Here is a 24,169-nt window from a genome sequence, read left to right as displayed (position 1 = left end):
GAAAAATACAGAGGCACACACACAGAGACACACATATATGAAGAAGGGAGAAAGAAAAACAAGCTTTTTTCCTGTTCAGAATTCTTTTTTTAAGAGTGGGATATATTTTTACTCCGTGATTAATTCAGCATGACTTCCTTTTTATGACTGAATATAATTTAAAAAATAAAAATATTTTCATAGACAGAAGGCTCAATATCCTTGACTAAATTTGGTGTGTGTGTGAGTGTCTACATCAGGGGTGTCAAACTTGCATTGTCACGGTGGCGTCACATGATGTATTGTGACTTTTTCGCCTTCGCTAAACGGGTCATGGGTGTGACCAGCACGTGACACATTTGAGTTTGACAGCCCTGGTCTACATCTAAAATGGAAGGTTTACTTTCAATACCTTTAAAAATAATTCCTATGAGCGGAAAATATGCCTGCGTATCGATTTACTTTCAGGAAAACATGCTCAGCAAAGGCTTTGGCTTGCTGAAGCATTGCTCATAAAATTCTAATCAACCACTTGTAATCCTAAACAAAGCATAACAAAGCCCCTGGGGCATCCAGGTAGACATTTGAAATATTCATTTCCTGCCTTCAGTGAGATATAATATTGTTCTAATTGGATATTAATCCTTCTGGAATGCAGTCTTTCTATTCTAATTTCATTGTCTTAAAGTGGGATTCACTGCATTATCGTCTCTTTTAGGTTTACAAGTTAAGAGGTGGAGTTGTTATTTTGCTCTAGCTAAAATAAATAATCTGGTTAGAAAATAGTTGGTTCTGCTTTTATTTGTGTCAGTAGGACTTGTACTGGTGTGACGGAAGCAAAGTTACTTACAGTTTTGCTTGTTAGCTTGAAAGTCTTGTTTGTTCCTTTTTAAAACTTGGATTCACAGAGCATTACACTTTTAATGCTGTGGTATCATTCTTGCCTACTTTTTCAGTTTGCTCAAAAGCAGTAGAAATAAAGATCTGACCTTTCCCATGTTCTAATTGGATTTTTTAGTAGAGAAGAGAAATAAGACTGTGCTTCTGAAAGCCTACAACAACACAGTGTGTTTGTATAGTTGGCAAATTATTTATTTCATCATCCCTCTGAAGATCTGGATGTGACTTATATAATTATCCCATTTCCCGTGCTGTTTTATCTTCACAGAGACAATTCTGCAAGGTATATTAGACTTAGAGATATTGATTGACCCAAGATCACAAGACAAACTCAGTGCCTGAGTGAGAATTTGAAATTAAATTTCACCAATCCTAATCTAACATGCTTTGCATAGACATAAGTATTTGTGGAATATATTCTTCTAATATTTGTAGCTGATATTTCCAATAGATATCATGCAGCTCAGATGACTTCAAAGAACATTTCATGACGTATTGCATAACTTACCCAAAAGAGGGTAATAAGAGGAGTTCAGGGCTATGTATTCTCTGAACTTCACCATGGAATGTGAATCTAGAACTATACCAGTTCAGATAATTTACCCATCTTAGGTAAAGACTGAGCAGTGCATTTAATCTGAATATTAAACTCAGCTTTGAGTTCTGTTAGTATTTAGATAATTTATTGCAAAACAAATATTTTCACTTAGCTTGAAGTATCAGTTTTCATTCTAGTTTGATGTCATTTATTTTATGCATTAATAAAAAAGAATATGCCAGAATAACAAATTTTGTAAATGTGATAAATACTACAAATAATTTTTAAAATTCCATGTTTAGGATGGCTACATACATATCCTTCCCCTTTCTGCATTTAAAAAGTATAAGGTAACATATCACACAAAAAAGGAAGCAGAATTACATGAAAATTGTGCATGCTGATTTATATTACACAAATACTACATTAGAAATGAAGTTCATCATCCTTCCGAACAAGATGGTGTTCGTTGTCTATTATCTAAAGGTAAAGGTTTCCCCTGTCCAGTTGTGTCCAACTGTAGGGGGCAGTGCTCATCTGTTTCTTAGCCGAGTGAGCCGGCATTGTCCAAAGGCACTTTCTGTGATCATGTGGCCAGCATGACTATACACTGAAGTGCATGGAATGCTAGTACTTTCCCAATGAAGTGGTACCTATTTCTCTACTCGCATTTGCATCCTTTTGAATTCCTAGGTGGGCAGGAATTGGGGTAAATAATGGCTTATCTTGTCACATGGCACTTGGATCTTGAACCTGGACTGTCAGCTTTCCAGCTGATAAGCCTAGCATCTTTAATCACTGAGCCACTGTGTTCCTGGCTATTGTCTATTGCTTATTTGCTGCTTAAATACATCCCTTTGCATAAACTAGAAAACTAAAAACAGCCAGAATAATCTATCTAACTCAGTACTTTGGCTCAGTAGCTTTCCAAGTCTAATAAGAGTTGTCATTATTTTGGATGATCAACTTTCACCCTTAGGAATGTAATGTGGCTACTGATCTCAATTTTTTTTTAATTGAAAAAGTTTTACAAAATTTTAACAAGTATCTCCCCTCCTTCCCCCTCCCCCCTTCTCCAACCTCCCGCCTTCCCCCTCCCCCCTTTCCCTCCCCCCCCCCGGACTTCCCAGAGCAAAATACAGGGTATAACAAACATCTAACAATCATAAGCTAAACATATGCTAACTATCCATAAACTCTCATCCTCCCCTAGGACCTTAACTCTCCTTTTACATACAGAGAAATATAAATATAATTCTTGCAGTCTGTTCATTCAAAAGCTTTTTGATATTTCTTGGTCTGGTATTTATTTTGAATGTAGTCAATCCATCTTCTCCATTCGATTATGTATCTTTCTTGTGAACAGTCTTTCAAATATGCTGAAATTTTTGCCATCTCTGCTAAGTTTGCAACTTTTAATATCCATTCTTCAATCATAGGCAAATATTCCTTCTTCCAATATTGCGCTACCAATAGTCTGGCTACTGATATTAAATTTAAAATCAATTTACTCTCTATTATCATACAATCCGAGATTATACCCAATAAAAACAATTGTGGAGTAAACTTTATCTTCTTTTTCAAAATATTTTGCATGACTCACCAAATTCTTATCCAAAATGGTTTGATTTTTTACAAGTCCACCATATATGATAATAAGTAGCATCGTCACAGTCACATCTCCAACATTTTTGAAGATCCTGCAGCAACTTTGATTATCATGCTGAATTTCATTTTCCTTCCGTTTTAAGGCAGGAAACATACAGTGATATTTCCCTAGGTCTGAAGAGTTTTCCACTCCATTCTGGAAATTTGACACCCAGCATATATGTTAAACAAATAAAAACCTGGCCAAATATTGGCTTGCAACAGACCACAGTGTAAAGGGCATTTCTTTCTGATAAAAGAAGTTCATTTCATTGCAAGCCATGGCACATAATACATAAGCTCAATGTGTATTTTAGTTTCCATTCTGGAAAGTGTCAGAAAGAACTCAGGATATGCTTCAGCTAAATCCTCTAACATTTAGCTCAAATGGGGCCGGTTTAGCTCACGCTGGTAAAAGCCTGTTATTAAGAACACAGTAGCCTGCAATTACTGCAGGTTCGAGCCCGGCCCAAGGTTGACTCAGCCTTCCATCCTTTATAAGGTAGGTAAAATGAGGACCCAGATTGTTGGGGGGGCAATAAGTTGACTTTGTAAAAATATACAAATAGAATGAGACTATTGCCTTACACACTGTAAGCCGCCCTGAGTCTTCGGAGAAGGGCGGGGTATAAATGTAAACAAAACAAACAAACAAACAAACAAATATATACAATAGTTTATTTTTTATACTCAGTTAAAGAATATTATAAAGATAGATTTCTGTAACTTGCAATAAATTTGGAGTATCTTGTTTTAACAAATTAATACGTTGGTGTTTCAGACAATGTTAAATATGTGTCTTTGATCTCAAGTTGCAATTAATTCAACAACCAATTCTTTTTTGAGTGTATTTGACACCCCGAGGATGTTTAGTAATCCTTGAATGTCAACCTTAGTTTACTGGAAATTTAACATGGCAGAATGGATATTCAAATATATCCTTTAGCTTCTTTTATCATTCTTTTCTGGCTTACTGACTTTAAATTTTGGATCAATGAGATTTATTTACAGTCCACCTATAAACTGGTTTGGAATGAATAGAAGAAAGTCTGCAGTAGTATTCTAATATACACATATATCTATTTACATGTTAAGTGCTATTTTAAACATTTATAGATATGCCTGTTGCCGTTTTCTGTACCAAGAAATCATGAACGGGGTCCTGGATCTCTGGTTCTTAATATTGTAAAAACATAGGCCACCAAAAACTATCAAAGGTCTCAATGCGCCAAAAAAGCCACTGCCCTTGCTGCCCTATTCTTCGCACTGGCTGCACCTGGGCAAGTCCCTCCGCTCCGGCGCAGCAGGCAATGGGGTGTGCATGTGTGGCCAGCATGAAGAACAAGGCGGTGACAGCAGCAGCTTTTTCAGCGTGTTCGAGACCTCCGGTAGTTTTCAGCACAAGAAGCCTCTAGCCAGCCGCCACTGCCAACTCAGTTCTGGCTGGCAAAGAAGTGGCAGCTGGGAAGCTTCTTGCACCAAAAAAAGAGGTGGTAGCTGTGCAGGCATCTCGCGACAAGGGGGGCGAGATGCGGCCTGGTGGGGAGCCCAGAAGTGATGACTCAGCTGTGGCTTTCCTTCCCCTCTGCCACCAGCCACAGGAGGAAGGTAAGCCCAAAGAAAGAGCAGTTGTGGGGGAGGAAGTGGGGCTAGGGCCAGGGCCTCTGAAGGAGGGGAAATGGGGTAAGGCATGAGACTGGCAAAGGGAGAGCAGGTGGTGAGAGAGAGGCAGCTCCAGGGCAAGGCTGGAGCCAGGGAATGGCGCATTCCCTGACACGGCCGAGGCAGGCAGCGACTCCAGTGCCTCGGAATGGCGCATCCCTGTGGCCCCTGACCCAAGGTGAAGGGTGAGCAGGCAGCATGCTTACCTTTGGTGAGCTGAGCAGAGCTGGTAAGGCACGGAGGGGACTGGCAAGGAGATTAGCTGGGCCACGTGGTGAAGGCAACATATATAGGACTGGACTGGGATGGATGGGTTGAGCATCGAGCAGATGGACAGGGTAAGCAAACAGAGTGAGCAAGCGGCGACCGGGCAACTGGGTCGGGGGCATGGCCAGCTAGAGGTCGCTACCAGTTCGCTGAATCAGGTCAAATTTTTCCTACCGGTTCTCCCGAACTGGTGCAAACTGGCTAGAGCCTAGAGGTGAGAAGTAAAAGCTATGAAATAGCATTTAGATATAGAATTTATTTTGGTGACATACAAATTACAAGATATAACTATTCCAGCTTTTGGAGTTAAATGCATTCACTAAAATATTCTATCAAAAATTTTCTTGTCTCAACATGTGCAAATTGAGACTAAGTGAAAAAAGATGTACTAATGTACATACTGTACGCATAAAGCCGACCAAATTAGGGAAAGCATACCTCCATATTAAGATTACTATTATGAAGTAGTTGCAGTTAAGTTTTATGTCCTGGGTTTTCTTCTAGGAGTTCAAAGTGGCATATACAACATTTCTTCCTACAATTTTTTTGTGTATGTGTGGCATCCTGGTTCAACCTAAACCATAATCTTATCTGTTGTGAGATTTCATGGTGGCAACTGAACAACTATCTAAGTACCTTATCACTTAGTAGCAAACATATTGATATTAAGTAGTGAACTGGAAAAAATTCTAAGAATACTCTGTTACTATATAATCTGCAATAGGTTTCTCCTTGTCTGATATCTTCCAGATATGTTGAAACTGTAATTCTCAGGATTCCTAGCTAGCAGCTGACTGGGAATTATGCAAGATGAAATCCAATTCATATGAAGGATAAAAACCTCCATATACATATGTGTTATTGTAAAAATAGCAAGTATCAGCGTCTGTGATGAATTAACAGGGTTTTCTATCATGCCATGATAATATCCATCACTTGAAGTATCTTGTGTTTCTTCCTTAGATCTCCTGTTATGGCTGGAGGCCTCTTTGCTATTAACAGAAAGTGGTTTTGGGATCTTGGTGGCTATGATCCTGGATTAGAAATCTGGGGAGGAGAACAGTATGAAATATCATTCAAGGTAAGCACTTACGGTACACACTTCTCTTCTATGAGGATGGACGTGATGGTGCAGTGGTTAGAATGCATTACTGCAAACTACTTCTGCTGCCTGCTGGCTGCCTGCATTTCGCAGTTTGTATATAAGTGGTATATAAGTCTAAGTGCTATTGCTATGATGGCATATGTGCTGAAGAGCAAATTAAAAATGCAACACAACAAATTTTGCTATGCATTCTTCCTACTCTTTTTTTTAAAAAACTAAAATGGTCACCGGAAGATATAGGTTTAAATGAAATATTAGAAAGAACCTATTTATCTCTTCCTTCTTACCATATTTTTGGGGGGGCTTTGTGTTCTCCCTATAAGGATCTAGTGGGTCATTGGATAAAAGACTAAATAGATTTTTGGTATGATTCAATAGGTTCAGATGTTGCTTATGCATATCTGAACATATCCCTTATCTCACTTTCTTCTGAACAAAGTAATCTACATCTCATAACAGTCATAAACAGCAGTGCTTTAAATATCCCACAAGAGTGGTACACCACAAAGTTAATTTCTTCTTATTACAGTCCGTTCCCAGAAATCTTGCACTGACTCAGGAAACAGTAGAAGGCAATAAGCTCTGGAAACTGGAAACAAGACTGCACACACCCAAATATTAAAAATAATAAGTGCCAAAGTAGAATTCTCTATGTGTGGGTTGAAGGATGTCAAACTCTGCAATATTATGGGTGCAGCATTGCAGTTGACATCCCCCCTCATTATGTACTATCAAATGTACAAACAAAAGGGGTGGGATTTCTATAATGATACTGCATCCACGATCTTGTAGATTTTAGCCCCCATGAGCCCCTGTCACATGCAAAACCAGGTGTTTATTTGATTATCTACAATTTGACAATATATCATTTCATAAGGTACTTCTTTTTTTTTAATGTAGAGGAAATGGTTCCCATTTGTATTTTCCTATTTTTCCAATTGACAAATTTGGACCATAATACTAATCTTAAACAAAACTTTGTATATTGCTTCAAGAGGTTCCCAGTTCAATTTAATCTACCGTAATGCCTATCTTGTGTTTTAATGCTCATTTAGAGTGTCAAATGTTAACAATTGTGCAATTCTTGTTGTTTCTCTAAACATCATTGGAGCATGAAACAAATCCATCTGTATTAGTAATAAACAAGAGAAGATTACACAGAATGGACTCACAAATGGTGGCATGGGATGTCTGAACTCCAAACCATGTAGTGAGGCTAATTTCAGCAAAATAAAAATGAGCTGAGTGAATTGAGTTCATATGATATAATTTTCAATTGAATCTTTTCTAAGCGAAACAAATCTAAAGACATGAAAGTCCATAAGCCAAACATATGACAGTTGATTTAGAGAACTGGAGATTTAGAGTGTAACATCAAGTTACACTCTCTATTGTTAAGGTATTTCATAGCTAAATGCACATTGGTCCTGCATCTCACAATTCTGGCAGAAGACATAAAGACCGTATTATTCTACTTCCTATGTTTATTTGTTTATTTGTTTGTTTGTCAAACATGTACAAGATAACAAGTATATGTATGAACATATATTTATGTTCATAAACATAAACAAAGGAAGTAAATACAAATAAATGGGGACAGTAAGACATGGATGGTAGGCATGCTGGTGCGCTTATTCATGCCCCCGTTACAGACCTCTTAAGAATGGCGTAAGGTCCATGGTAAACAGTTTGAGGTTGAAACTGTGAGTGTTTGAGGCTGTAACAACGGAATCGGGTAGAGCATTCCAGTTGTTGACCACTCTGTTGCTGAAATCATATTTCCTGCAACAGAGTTTGAAGTGATTTACCTTGAGTTTCTATCGATTGCCCGTGTACTACCATGGTTGAAACTGAAAAAGTCATTGACAGGCAAGACATTGTAGCAGACAATTTTGTGCACTAAGCTTAAATCGGACTGCAGGCGGCGCAATTCTAGATTGTCCAAGCCCAAAATTTTAAGCCTTGTGGCATAGGGAGTGGAGTACTCTTCTCATGAAATACCTCTGAACCTGCTCAATCATGTTAATGTGTGTAATACAGTGTGGGTTCTAGGCGGACAAGCTGTATTCAAGAATTGGTCTAACAAAGGTTTTGAATGCCTTAGTTAACAATACAATATTACCAGAGAAGAAACTTCGCAAAATTCGGTTAACAACTCTTAGTGCCTTTTTGGCAATGCTGTTACAATGAGCTCTGGGGCTTGGATCATTTGAGATGCGTACTCCTAAGTCCTTAAAAGTTCCTTTTATTTGTCATTGGAAGAAACATCATTGTATGCCTATTCCCCACTACACAGAAACCATGGTAACCATACTGGAAGCTTGGATACTAAACTGTCTCAGCCTGTTTTGTTCCTTGATATATTCTTTGGAGAAGAATAAATTATACCAGGGCTCATTTTATCTATATCTGCTCATTCATTTCATTACTGTGAATTGACCTTAAGGGTACATGCCCTTCCCCATGGATATAATTTTAAATAATTTTCAATAGCATTTTGTACTATTCATATAGAAACTATTCTCTGCCTCAATCAGACCTCAGTTGGAAATAGGAATAAACCATACATAGAATGCATTGCTTGCTTTGAAACTAGAAGGCAAAGGATAAAGATATAAAAGCGAGTTAAGGATTTTTTGTGTGTAGAGTATTGAGAATCAGGAAATAAGTAGTGAACTAAGTTTTCTGCTAAGATAAAGGTAGTAATTTAAGTTGCAATTTAGTTCAAAGGCCCACGGTGCCAGGTAATTAGAAATTCAGTATCTGTTTCTGGAATCTACAGTTAGTGCTACAGCAGATCACCTCCAGTATTAAAGCCTGGAGACCTCCTAAATCAGGTTGCTCAGTCTTTACTTGCCTTTAATGCTTCTCAGCCCCATTGTTCACCCCCTCTAAAATCCCAAATGTCATATCACTGAGAATCAATGTAATATGGTGCTAAATTCATTGAACCAAAGAAACCCATACGGAAATATCCATCCAGGCTTGAAACTCAATAAGTGACTTTGAGCTACTTTGGCTCATCTATCCCTTGGATCTATTGTGAACACAAATCACCTTCCCAATCTCACCAAAGCCTTTCAATAGGGCCAGGCTAAATATTTTCATCTGCTGATCAGTACTATCATTTTATCATTCATGTGTGTGGATGGATGGATAGATGGGTGGGTGGGTGGACAGGCAGGCAGGCAGGCAGGCGGGCAGACAAATAGCTATGTCTATATTGTTCCCAGTGTTTAATCTTTAATGCATTCAAATCAGATGTCTCTGCTTTAGAGATATTGGGGGGAGGGGGTTAGGCTCTTTCATTCACCAATGCTGTTACTATGCAGTTTTACTCTTGACTGTTCAGATAATAGTCTAACTAAGACTGAAATGACATATATATTTATGTATTATGCATCATATTTATATAGCTACCCATTTCACAAAAACATGAATCTGGGCAGCATACAACAATGAATTAAGAAGAAAAACCACTAACAGTATAAAAACACAATATATAAAAAAGACACTCTAAGGAAAATGAAAAAAAAAAACCAGCTAACACCACTAGAGACAAAGCACAAATAACCACAAGACTCCTCCACACCCAGGTTATATGGACTCCCCTAAATACACAAGAACGGGATCCCCTTACACCCAATTGTGTCTCTTACTAGAACACCAATGTACAAACTAGCAAAAACCCTGCAGAGGAAACTCAGACACCTGGTCAATGAGTCAACCCACTCAATAAACTCCCCAGAACAATTTCTCCAATGCATCACACACACCAAGATCAACAAGGAAGAAATCATGGTCTCCTTTAATGTCAACTCTCTGCACCCTGATTGACATCAACCTGGCTAAGGAAACCATACACCAACTACTCACTAAACACCATAGCCACAAAGATGATGCCATCACAAAATACTCCATTTCCACAGATACCAACATGAAACTCCTGGATCTATGCCTCAACACATACTTCAAGTTCAATAGGGAAATCTATAAGCAAGTACAAGGTTCCCTAACGGTCACCCGTATCAGGCCTAATAGCAGAAGCAGTCATGTAATGACTCAAATACATAGCTCTACTCACCATCCAACCGAATTCTGGACACTCTATGTTGATGACACCTCTGTCATTGAAGAAACACACCACCTACTCAATAACATATTCCCTGGGATCAAATTCACACACGAAGAAGAAAGAGACAACAGACTCCCATTCCACAACACTGACAAGCAATTCTACCAACAGGCACATTGACCTACAACCAGCCTAAGAATCCCCTCAGAATCCAAATCAATTACACAGCCAACCAGAAAGCAGCACTGACCAATCGAAACAAGCCCCCCCAACCAGCATTTCACCTCCCAGTGACCCTCACCTATTGTAACTTTCCTATCACAAAACCCATCACAATGTCATTGATGACTCAGACCTGATCCATCACAAGATCCATTACAAGACTCACTTGACACACCCATACCTGATGTCCTTATAAACAGAAGAACACTAACATTACATTCTCTAAACTCCACTGAAGTGTTTACCCGTAGCCTGGTAATGAAACCAACCCACAAGCTCGGAGAATGAACCTTCACCTTATATAAAAACAGTCACCATTAAAAACTATTTTAAAAACTATAAAAACCACACAAGCAGAGGAGATGATATTAGCCATAGTAAGGGTTGCATTGCTTAATTTAATTTAGTTTAATTGTTAAATAAAGACAAAGTGATTTAAACGAGTAGTATGCTAAAATACCATGTTAAATATGTTCAAAATGAAACTAAAGTATAAAAATTCATTTTCAATGTTTTGGAGTTGTTTTGTGTTTTTTAAAGCAGGATTGTTTTAGAATTGTATCTTTGCCTTTAAATGTGCTTTACAATTATGTCATTACTTTACAAATAACATTCTTTAAGAATATAAAATAAAATAATATATTAACTTTCAGTGTAATAAATGTATGTTATATTACATTTCTGGGGATTTCATCTTTCATTTTCAAGGAAACTAATATTAAACACTTCACAATTTAAAAGCAACTTTTGAAGTAATACAAATTAACAGAACTGTTAGTTTGAAAAATTTATTTCCTTATAAAGTAAAATTTTGCACCTAAATTTAAGGATGTCTGGATCAAAGAAGAGCTAGGCCATTAACTTATATGGAAAGGCTTGGTTTTGGGCATTCTTGAATAATAGGAATGCAAGAATATATGACATTTTTCATTTTCTTTTTTTTTTTAATGTAAAATCCAGCATTACAGAACTATATTTAAAAAATACAGTAGGCAGATTTTACTATATATGTATTAGTAATTTTGATCTGGCTTCCAGACTATAACTACTAAAAGACAATATGAAGTGGCAACTGGTTCAATATTTAATCTCCAACATGTGAAAGTGAAAGAGAGAAAGACATGATGATGATGATGATGATTGGAATATATGTATCATCTGGAAATTCAAGAATTCAACTAAACCTATTGTAGTTTTTTTCAGTACAAAGCTCATTGTTTTGAATCACATTAGACAGTTAATGACTCTGTCTTAATCTTTAGTTATATGCATGTTTTGTTGCTTAGCAAAATCATATAATAAAGTAAATTAATTGAATAGTAAAAGAAAGATTATTAGGGGAAGGAGAGACGGGAAGAAATCAACCAAATTCCTAGTGTTCTAACGTTCACAACTGAAGAATTAAATCTAAAAAGACACTTAAGATATTTAAGTATGTTGATGGAAAAATATCCACATAATGGATATCCTTGCAAAATATGTAGGAGTAATGAATTGAAAATTGAATTGAAAAGTGATGGCAGCATCAAAAGGTGACTTATGTATATGGCAAAGATAGCATTATCCAGGCAGAATTTTATTACATAATTTCATATATAGAGTTATATTTCTTTTAATGAAGTCATTGGAAGCTATTAAATTATGAAAATTCAAGTAGTGGGATTAAATTTACATGGATGTGTCCTGATCGCCAGGGACCTATTCTTTATTCTATTCTAATACTGGCTTCACTAGGTATCACAAGATCTTTCAAAATGCAAAGATTTTCATCTTTCTGAAGATATTTATCTTTACTGAAGCCCATGTTTTGGGTCCATGGAACAACATATCATGGAATAAAGATCCAGTGAAATATTGACTGCCATTTTCTGTTATTTTAGAAAATATCAGAAAAATGCACTTCAGTCTCTTTCTTTTACAAACACACACACAAACACAGAGAGAGAGAAAGAGAGAGAGAAAGAGAGGGGAGAGAGATTTTTTAGAGACACTTCACTTTAACTTTGTTTTTTTCTGTATTTCTTTTTTCTGTTAGCTAAACTGGATTTTCTATATTTTATTAATTCCCAATTAATAACAGCAATAATAATGGTGATGTGTGGAAATAATTTTATATCAGCATTCTTCACTGTGATTTACAGTTTAGTTTCTCTTCAGAGTGAGCTCATAAACTTCAAGGAACAGTATAAGTTGTTTTTTTTTTGCATGACACTGTGGAAAGACAAAAAAGCAGCCCATATTTTGATAATTGTGTGGCATGGACGACACTGCACTAACAAATGAGAGCCTAGATCAGCTAGTAGAAGATTGCTACAATGTTTTCTTACATATGCACCAAAGTGTCCTATATCTCTTTATTAAAGGAAGGAACCTACAGATTTGCTTTGTGCAAATCTTTCAAAAGAGTAATTTTTTTCAGATTGTTTAAGATGCGAGATCTTTTTCCAATTAATCCACTCAATGCACCTGCTTTGGAAGATATTCCAGTGATTTATGCATGGGGAACAGGGATGGGTTCTACTTACCTTTACTACCGGTTCGCAGCGGGATCACACGTGCGCGCTCACTTTGCTCTCACATGCACAGAAGATTCCTTTTTTTCTTTTTCTTTTTTTTTTGGTAAAAAGTTTATTTTTTTTTTAACACACACACAAACATACAATACATTTTTTCTGAACAGAATATTGGCCAGGTTTCAGGTTTATACAACTTTTAGTTCTCTTCCAACACATTTTGTATGTTTACATTAATATATTTTTTTCCTTTTCTCTCTCATTTTTGTTTTCTTTCCTTTATTTATGTTGTATATCTAATCTTACCCTTCACCCTAAATTCTAATCATTTATCAACTTCCCTCTTTTTTTCCCTTTTCTCATTATTCCCTCTAAATTAAACCCTTTATTTCCAAATCAATCGTTATCAGAATTGATATTTGTAAAAGTTTATATATACTACTTATCAAAGATTAAAATCATTCATTTATATGAAACAATTCATATAAATTTATAACTCTTTATAATAAACCATAATCAAAAAAGAAAAACTTAGTTAATCTTCATAACATAATATCATTTCTAATGCTTTAAGTAAATTCCATAATTACAATCAAAGACTTTTTATATTTTCAAATTCCATTATTAATATTTAAACCATTCAATATATTGTCAGCTATTTTTATTTTCTTCTTTTCTCTTTTCTCCTTTTTTTCTTCTTTCTCTTAAAATCCTTTACTCTCTTCATTTGCCCTGTATTTCTATCCACTCTCTTCTTTCCCCTTTCCCTTGTTCCTATATTCTCACTGTTACTCCCAGTGGTCCTTTAACTTTGTATTTTTTTTCTTCCCCCCTTTTTTTCCTCCTTGTCTCTTTCTGCCCTTTCGATTTAGTCTGTTCTCCTAGTTTGCAATATGTTTCCAACTGCTCTCCTTATTCCCCTTTTAATTATTCTTCTTTTGCCACTGTTAATCCCAGTGTAATCATTTAAATTCTTTGTGTTTTTCTCTTCCCTCCTACTTTCTCCCTTTGCCTCTCTCCAACCTTTCTATTTTTATCATCATTAATTTTTTTCATCATTACTCCCCACACAATCATTTAATTTTTCACAATTAGTATTTTTTCCTTTATCTTCAATAACACTCTCTTGTTTCTTCTTCATAGTTCCCATGTCTTCTTGGGTATATTCCAACACAGTTCCTAGTTCGTCCGATTTCAATTTTCCATGAGACATTGTGATTATTTCCTTTATTTCCCATTTTAAAGAAATATGCTCCTTTTCATCATTTCAATTATTTCCTGTGCCATTCTGTATTTTCTGGGTTGTATTTCACGTTCCTTGATCATCAAAGTCAAAAAGCTTGCAGGCACACAAATCCTCCCCCAAAGTTCTCACTGGTCTTATCACTTTTAAAAAAAATACTTTTTCCAAAACACAAGTTAGTCATTCGTAGTTTTTTTCCTCCACCTGAGGGTGTCTCTCTCAATCCACAATTCCAATCAACAAGCTGTGAAAGTATCCATGTTGGTTTTTTTGTTTTTTAAAAAAACACATTTTACCCCCGGCATAGGTTCATCAGCCTGGGATTTCGCGAAGCTCATCAGAGCTCGCTATTCCCCGACTGTCTCACCAAGGCGCTTTCTTCGAATCCCGCAGAAGATTCCTGATGACATTGGGGTTGGTGGGTGGAGTCTACCCCCGGTTTTACTACCGGTTCTACTCCTGTGTATTCTTAAAAAAAAAATAGTACTGAAGATCTGCATAACTACTGTGTATTATGCTCCTCAAGCAAATGATACTTCTAGTGTTTTAATAATCAGCTGGTTAATATCTAATAGCTCATATGGAAAATGTTTTATTCAATTTAATGGTGAGAGTAAGAAAATAATTTCATTGTTGTTAATATTAACTGGAGATTCACTGCTATAAAAAAACATTTGAATTTACATCTTGCTTATCCAAATCTCTGTTTTGCAGTTTGAGTCTGAAACTTCATACAATGTAATTCTGTTTACATTGTGAGTATATATGTGAGGGAAGAAAAAATGTGCTTGTTTTTACATTTTAATGTTGTTGCTTAATAGTTCAGAGAATATTATAAACATATTATTAGGATACTTGGTCTTTGGAAAAAACAGTTTGCAGTCATTTAGAAAGTAATAAACAGGAATAGCTATAAAAATGTATTTTAGACTGGTTCATACTTCATTTAAGCTACCTAAAAAAACTTGCTAAGTTATATATTCTGTATTTTCCATTTTATATTTAGTAGTTATGTTTCAAGTCTTTTTTCTTAATTGTTTTACTTCAGCATTTCTAGTTTTTCTGCATTTTCTTCTGGTTACTCATTGATAAGAATAGAAAATCAAGATGTAAATGTAGATAGATCTAATGCTGGGGATTAGATACACATACTCACATACTGTATTCACAACTTTTTAAAATAAGTTCTTTGCAACATTTATTTTATCTGCCACTACAGAATTTGGGCTCCTTGTGTTATGGAGTTCTGACCAAAATTCACCAAAGGGATCACTAACCTTCCTATTTGAAAGGAATGTGTCAGATTTCTTTTAATTAGTTAAGCAAGAAACTATAAGAGGACACTAAAGCTTTATAAGGAGATTTATTGTAGAAAAGCTAAGAAATCCATTAATGAAAGAACTCCAGTGACTGTTATTCATCAAGTGCAAGTATTTACAATAAAATTAAGATTTAAATTCTTATTATCTCTCCTCACTGCAGCAAGAGGCATGAGGCTACTCTCTTTTGAATAAAAAGGACAGTTTTCACCTTTCTTTTGTTTTGATAAAAAGCCATTCTTGCATCAGTTATTTGCTTAGAACCTTGTCAGTATTGGCTCTTTCAGAATGTATCACTGGTACAGGTTTCACTAGGGCTAATACAATTAAAAATGCATATGTTTTGTCTTAAATATATTATGTTCTATTCATAAAGTGTAACGTGAAAACCTCATCTGATGTTAACTTTTATGAGGTTACCTGGTAAGAACCTGACATATGGAAGATTGTGATATGGAATATCGATGATAAAAAGCATTAATCAATTAATTCAAGAAAAGGGAAATGTTGATATGTTGGCTTCATATGATCTAAGAGAAATGAGATGTAAATGAATGGAATTGATTAATACATGGAGGGACAAACAAGGGTAGGTTTAATTATAAATGAAAGGGCTACGGTATTTGAAAGGATGACTTGGTGACATCTAGTTTGTTATAGGTGCATATAAAAATAGGAATCCATAGTTTGGTAATAAATGCATTTTATGCTCTAAATGTCAACGTTCCAGAAAACCCCCTCCTGCAGAAAAGGTTGTGATAATGGAAGTCTCACCTATGAGTTTTGGGAAAAATGAAAATATGTGCAACATTCTGAATGTGATTTGAGAAATTGCTCTTAGATGGCATAAATAAGTGCTAACAAGAACATGTAGAACAGTTATTAGGCCATTTGTAAATTCAAGTCTAAGCTGATTACTGTTTGCTTAGTAAAAAGTCTGTTGGTTTTGGTTTTCCCATGAATATATTCATATGTATTCATATTCAGCAAAGGAATGAAAATATCCCTGAATGTGGATATATACGTATGTGTGTGTTTGTGTGTAAATGATAGATCATATTGTTCATAGTTTCAAGGTACATCTAGAGGGAACTAGGGAGGGAAGAAAAGAAGTGTTCTGTGTAAAAAAGCCTAAGAAAATAGATTAATCTCCCAATATAATGGAAAATAGACATTAGATAGAGCATTTTTGCAGCATCAGATATTCCTTTTTCCTCTGGACATGTCAGCACCTGGACACTCTTTCAACTTTAATTCAGATATATCATAAGTGTATTCACCCCAGATCTTCTGACTGGGTCATTTTACCATGTCAGATTATGGTTGTCTTAATTATGAATATCAATTTGATTTTCTTGGCATAAACCTGGTGTAGCTTGCCATTTTCTTCTCTGAGAGGGATATACTTAGCTGAATAGCAATAACAATAGCACTTAGACTTATATACCATTTCACAGTGCTTTACCGAACTTGGAAGGATGGAAGGCTGAGTCAGTGAGAATTGAACTGCTGATAGTTGATATAATTAGCCTGCAATACTTCATTCTACCTACTGCATCACCACAGCTCTTTCATGTAGGCCTCAGTATAACTCAAAAATAGCTTATGAAGAAGTGCAAACCCCTTAACCCTATACAGTAACGATCTATGTGGGGATATTTATTCTTTAAAAAAAGTGGGTGAATTCAATCAGATGATAACACCAGGCTGATTTTTTTGGGCCTAGAAGGTAGAAAGATTCAGACCTGGTTAGCATTTAGATGGTAAGCCAGGAAGTAGTGGATCAACAGTTAAACAGGGAAGATGAAAAAAAATCCAAAATGAGGGTATTGGCAAACCTTTTCTGAATAGTTTCCAAAAATACTGCATGGATATATGCAGCAAATTTTTAAAAGTGAATTTCAGCTTTGTAAGGACATTATCATATGCTTATAGACCTAGTTCAATTTTACTACATATAATTCTATTCTATTTTCAAAGAAACAAATGACTACAACCAGAATAAATCTCAAAGACTTTAAATATTGTATCTGCTTATATTCTCAGTGGCTGTTTAAATCTTCTGATCACATTTGAACCTCCGTTTCTCTCACAGGTCTGGATGTGTGGAGGTGGCATGTTTGACGTTCCGTGTTCTAGAGTTGGGCACATCTATAGGAAATATGTTCCCTATAAAGTCCCATCTGGTACCAGTTTAGCAAGGGTAAGTTCTTGGAATTTAATAACTCCCTGACTTTAAAAAGTCTACATTACTTTTTTGCTTTATTTTAAGTTAGTCAAATATCACATTCCCAACTTCCAATCTTATCTTGAAGAATTAGGAATAAGAAATCATCTTTAAGGGATATTTTAGAAATATTGATTTATGGGCCCTGACACAGAATAGCTGCCATAATAGGAGTAGCCAGTCACAAAAGTACACATTTACTAGAAGGAAAGCTGATAATTGCTAATTGTCCAGCCTTTAAAGTTGATCTCCATTATATCCATTGCATTTTTTATTTTCTGAGCAAGTGGAAGCAGTTCTGTGACCAGGACTGCCTGTTGTCAGCTTTAATCTGAATATCAGCTATGCCTTTTAATGGATCGGAATAGTCTAATATATCATATATTAGTACCTTATGTTTACATTTAATTTTTATTTGTATTTATTTATTTGTCAAACACAACAGTATATATAAATATAAGCATGAAATAACCATACGAATTGGATATAATCAAAGGGAACATTAGGACAGGAACGGTAGGCACGCTTATGCTCTTATGCACGCCCCTTACAGACCTCTTAGGAATGGGGTGAGATCAATAGTAGATAGTCTTTGGTTAAAGCTTTGGGGATTTTGGGAGGAGACCACAGAGTCAGGTAGTGCATTCCAGGCATTAACAACTCTGTTACTGAAGTCATATTTTCTACAATCAAGATTGGAGCGATTCACATTAAGTTTAAATCTATTGTGTGCTCGTGTATTGTTGCGATTGAAGCTGAAGTAGTCTTCGACAGGAAGGACATTGTAGCAGATGATTTTATGAGTTATACTCAGGTCATGCCGAAGGTGGCGGAGTTCTAAATTTTCTAAACCCAGGATTTCAAGTCTGGTGGCATAAGGTATTTTGTTGTGATCAGAGGAGTGGAGAACTCTTCTTGTAAAATATTTCTGGACACGCTCAATTGTATTAATGTCTGAAATGAGGTGTGGGTTCCAGACAGGCGAGCTGTATTCAAGAATTGGTCTAGCAAATGTTTTGTATGCTCTGATTAGTAGTGTAATCTTTCTGGAGAAGAAGCTACGCAAGATTAAGTTTACAACTCTTAAAGCCTTTTTGGCGATGTAGTTGCAGTGGGCTTTGGCACTTAGATTGTTTGATATGAAAACTCCAAGGTCTTTAACTGGGTGAGGGTCATCTACAAGGTAATGTCCATTAAGCTTGTATTTAGTGTTCTGATTCTTTTTTCCAATGCGTAAGACAGAGCATTTGCTGGTTGAGATTTGGAGTTGCCAAATTTTTGACCATTCTGACACAAAGTCAAGGTCTTTTTGAAGGGTAGCCACATTGTTGGTAGTGTTAAATAGTTTAACATCATCGGCGAAGAGAACACAATTACTTATAATATGGTCACAGAGGTCGTTAATGTATAATATGAAGAGTGTTGGTCCTAGAACGCTGCCTTGCGGGACACCGCTATTGACAGGAGCAGGATTTGATAGGGCACTGGCTATTTTGACCACTTGTTGTCTGTTTGACAGGAACGCTGTTATCCAATTATGGAGGGGTCCGGAGATGCCGTAGGATTTTAATTTTAGAAGAAGTTTGTCATGTACCACTGAGTCAAACACTTTACAGAAGTCTATGTAAATTGCATCTATTGCTTTGCCCTGATCAAAATTTGTAGTCCATATGTTTTTGCAGTGAAGAAGTTGTAAATTACAGGATAATTTTTTTCTGAAACCAAATTGTTTATTAGAGAGTAGGTTGTTGGTTTCAAAGTGGAGGGTAATGGATTGGTTGATGATTTATTCCATTACTGTGCAGGTGATGCAGCATAAAGAAATTGGTCTGTAATTTTCTTTTTTCTTTTTTTTTTATTACTTTTTTCTAACATTACAAACAGAAAAAAAAAATACATTATTCCACCCTTGTGCTATACATAAAAAAGGAAGATTTGGGTCTTCGGATATGTCTTCATGATTGCCAAAATCCACGTTCTCGAGGTACAGGTACCGAGGCGTCCAATTTTCCAAGCGCATAGTCCACGAATGGTTTCCAAATCTTCCAGAAAATATCTTCTTTATACACACCACTTCTAATTTTAATATCACATGTCATTTTATCATTTAAAGCTAATTTCCACATTTCAGAATTCTACTCTTCTATTCTAAAAATCACATCTAGTTTCCAATATCTAGCTATTATAATTCTACCTATTATAATCATAATTCTAATCAATTCTTTTTCATATTTTGTTAATTCTATTTCCTTAATTACCAACAATAATATAGTTTCCACTCTCAATGTTATTACTTTCCCCATCATTTCAAATATCATTTTCTCCAATTGTTGCCAAAACTTTTTAATCTTATCACATTTATACCACATATGTTCATAAGTCCCCAATTCCATATCACATCTCCAACATTTTTTACTAATTTTTTTATCCATTTGTGACAATTTTACTGGAGTCAAATACCATTTCCAAACAACTTTGTAATTATGCTCTTTAATCCTTATAGATAAAGTCCTCATAATTCTACTATTCCAATTCACATTCCAATCTGACTCTGGTATTTCAGTATTAAGATCTTTTTCCCAATTTATCCTCATCACTCTTTGTAGTTTTTCATCAGAGTTTATAATCTTATAAACCCTGCTAACGAGTCCCTTTAGCCCAATTTCATCTTTCATAATCCGAGATACTAAATGTTCAAATTCAGTTTCACATCTATTTATCGAATAGTTTTCCCTTAATTTTTTTGTCCATTTTTCTATCTGTATTTTTTCAAACCAGCTTAACCCTAATTTTTCAATAATTTCTTTGTTCCTCCTTTCATTTTCTAAAACTTTTAACCAATCTATAATAGTTTCTATATTTTCATCTTTAATCACTTCATTACGTCTTATATTATTTTTAATCGGCCAATTTCCAATTGTCTTCCCCAAAAAGATTATATCCGGAATTAAAATTTTAACAAATTTATTCCACATTTTACTTAATCCCTTTAACCAATAACTTCTAATTAGGGAAAGTAATTGTGGCTGGGGATTTTAACTTAATCAGAGATAAAATAGATAGTACTAACCCCACTCGTTGTGGAGGAGCAAATAAAATGGGGATTTTAAATAAGTGGATGCTCCGAAACGGTGTAGTGGATGTGTGGAGAGAGGTTAAAGGGACTGAAAGAGTATACACTTTTTTCTTTAAGATATATAATACATATTCCAGAATTGATTATATCTTTCTCTCTAAAGATTTGCTGAACAATGTGGATAAGGTAAAGGTGGGAATTTTTAAAGATTCTGATCATGCAGAAGTTATGGTGGATTTAGATTTTAATTTTGAGAAAAAAAGAAGTTATTGGAGATATGAGGAGAAACTGTATAAAAATGAAAAGGATAAAAAATGGATACTTAAAAAATTGGAGGAAAGTTGGAGACTAAATGATAATGGGGAGGTTAAATTTGAAATTGTTTGGGATGCGATGAAAGCGGTGTTTAGAGGGGAGAGTATTAAATTATCAAGTAGGAAATATAAAAATTATAAAATTAAAATGGAAAGGGATAAAAATCAGATTAAAGAATTGGAAAATCAATTTTTGCTTACTAAAGAAAAAAAAATCCTTGAGGAGCTTAATATGTTAAGAAATAAAATGATAGAAGAGGATACAGAGTTGGTAAAAAGGAATTTGAGATATTTAAATAGGAATTTTTTTGAATTCAGTAACAGAAACTCTTAAGTTATTGGCAAAGATGGCGAAAAATAAAAGAGAGAAGAGAGAAATTGGAGTTTGTTAGATGATAAAGGTATAAGATGTTACAAAAAATTAGAGAAATGTGAAGTGGTTAGAAATTTTTTTCAGAATCTATATTCAAAGAAACCAGTCAATCGGGGAAAATTGCAAAGTTATTTAGAAAAATATGTGGTGAAAATTGATCAAACATATAAAGAATTGATGGAAGAAGATATAACACAAGATGAGATTAATGGAGTTATACAAAAAATAAAATTAGGGAAAGCTCCAGGTGAGGATGGATTACCTGCTGAGTTTTATAAAGAATTTAAAGAATTAATAATACCAAGATTGCAGAAATTATTTAATGGAATATTACATGGTGGAGAAGTTCCTTCATCATGGAATAGAACGGTGATATCCCTAATTCCTAAACCAGATAAAGATTTAGAAAGGATTGAGTCCTACCGGCCCATTTCTTTAATTAATCAGGATGCAAAGATATTTACTGCTATTATAAGTAATAGATTAAGTAGATTTATAGATAGATATATAAATTACAACCAAGTAGGTTTTGTGAAGGGCAGATATATGAGTGATATTGTTAGAAGAGTATTAAATATTATAGATGTAGCTGAACATAATGGTGATAAAATTGGTATAGTATCATTGGATATTTTTAAAGCTTTTGATTCTGTACAATGGGAAGCTATTAAAGTAATTGTGGAGGCTTTAGGCTTTGGTAACAAGTTTATACATGTTATTTCAAAATTGTATCAAAAAAGTAGTGCAAAAGTGAAAGTGAATGGAATATTAACTGAAGAGATAAAATTAGAAGCGGGTACGAGACAAGGATGTCCCTTGTCCCCAACATTATTTTTATTGGCTATGGAAATCTTGACAAAAATGATAGAAAAAGATGAAGAATTAGAAGGATATAAGGGATATAAGATAAATTTGTATGCGGATGATACTTTAATTATTTTGAAAAATATAGAGAAAGACCTGAAAAAGATATATAAGCATTTGAAAGAATTTGAGGAAATGACAGGTCTGAAAGTAAATTGGTCAAAATCAGAATTATTGATGGATAGTAATGGTAATGAGCGCGAGAATATGCAAGAGCAATTTGGGATAAGGATTAAAAATACATTGAAATATTTGGGTATAGTGCTCTCACTCAAGGTTAAAGAACTGAAAAAACTTAATTATGATGTGGTGATGAATGAAATTGAGAAGAAGATAGATAAATATAAAATGTTAAAGTTGTCTTGGTTTGGTAGAATTGCAATGTGTAAGATGATGTTGCTGCCCAAGTTTAATTTTTTATTCGAGATGCTACCGTTAAATTTGACAGAGAAAGATATTGAAGGATATCAGAAAAAATTGGACAAATTTTGCAATGGTGGGAAAAGACCTAGATTAGTGAAGAAAATGTGGTATCAAAATCAAAAGGAAGGCGGATTAGGAATCCCCAAATTATTTAATTATTACTGTGCATATGGTATCCGGATAGTGGTAAAAATACTTAAAGGTGAAGATAATCATTGGAGAGATTTAGAGTTAAGGGATATAGAGAAATTTGGATTAAGGTGGTTTTTAGATAAAGCAAACTCAAAATTGGTCTGTAATTTTCAACTAGGCTGGGGTCTCCTTTTTTGAAGACAGGGATGACAGTGGCTAGTGACCATAGTTTGGGAAGGGAAAGAGTTTTCAAAGATTATGCTTAGGGGTTTTGCTATAACAGTGCAAAGCTTTTTTAAGAATTATGCACATAGTCCATCAGGTCCAATAAATAGAGATGGTTTCAGTCTGCGAAGGGCCTTTTCAACATTATCTTCTGTGAAATCTATTTGTGTTAGATTGTTGTAATCATTGTTGGTATGATTGGGGAATTTTGTGTATGAGCCATAACTGTTAACAAAGACTGAGCCAAAGAATGTGTTAAAGAGGTTTGCTTTAACTGTTTCATCATTACCTTCTTTACTGTTAGATCCTTTTAGGGGTGGGATAGATCTCGAGTCTTTAAGTTTGTTATTTACAAAATTATAGAAAGCGCAATTGGATTTTGTGAGCAGAAGGTCTTTTTCTTGTTTTATTTTATTTTTATTTATTTATAATTTAATTTCTATACCGCCCTTCTCCTGAAGGACTCAGGGCAGTTTACAGCCATATTAAAAACACAGAATATACAAAGTATAAATAACAGATTAAAACGAATTTAAAACGAAATATTTAATAGGCCTAATGAGCTAAAACGGTCATAAACCGATATAAAACCCTTTAAAATTTAATAAATTAATTAAAACACACTTAGGCTAGTCCCGCATGATTAAATAGTAGAGTCTTCAATTCCCGCTTGAAGGTTCGGAGGTCGGGGAGTTGGCCTAACCCCGGAGGTAACTCGTTCCAAAGGGCCGGTGCTGCCACAGAGAAGGCTCTCCCCCTGGGGGCCACCAACTGACATTGTTTGGATGATGGCACCCAGAGCAGGCCCACTCTGTGGGAGCACACAGGTCGTTGGGAGGCTATCGGTGGCTGAAGGCGGTCTCGTAGATATCCCGGTCCTAAGCCATGGAGCGCTTTGAAGGTGATAACTAACACCTTGAATTGCACCCGGAAGGCTATTGGCAGCCAGTGCAGGCCACGCAGGATAGGTGTTATATGGTGCTCCCTCTATAACCCGCGCAGCCGCATTCTGGACTAGCTGGAGCCTCCTGGTGCTCTTCAAGGGGAGCCCCATGTAGAGACCAT

The 24,169-nt window shown here is 35.3% G+C and overlaps 1 protein-coding gene across 1 annotated transcript in view; it reads left to right on the top strand.

Annotated features, from left to right (window-relative positions):
* The window catches only part of GALNTL6 (polypeptide N-acetylgalactosaminyltransferase like 6), a 962,275-nt gene that overhangs the window by 824,362 nt on the left and 113,744 nt on the right, over window positions 1-24,169 (top strand). Inside the window, exons 10-11 of the mRNA XM_058192360.1 lie at window positions 5,957-6,074; window positions 17,566-17,673. Of these exons, the coding sequence (XP_058048343.1) occupies window positions 5,957-6,074; window positions 17,566-17,673 (226 nt within the window). The remainder of the gene's footprint in view (window positions 1-5,956; window positions 6,075-17,565; window positions 17,674-24,169) is intronic.

This window comes from Ahaetulla prasina, chromosome 8, assembly GCF_028640845.1.
Source record: "Ahaetulla prasina isolate Xishuangbanna chromosome 8, ASM2864084v1, whole genome shotgun sequence".
NCBI lineage: Eukaryota > Metazoa > Chordata > Lepidosauria > Squamata > Colubridae > Ahaetulla > Ahaetulla prasina.
Note: the sequence above shows the minus strand (reverse complement) of the source record. Positions and strands in the feature narration are given on the sequence as shown.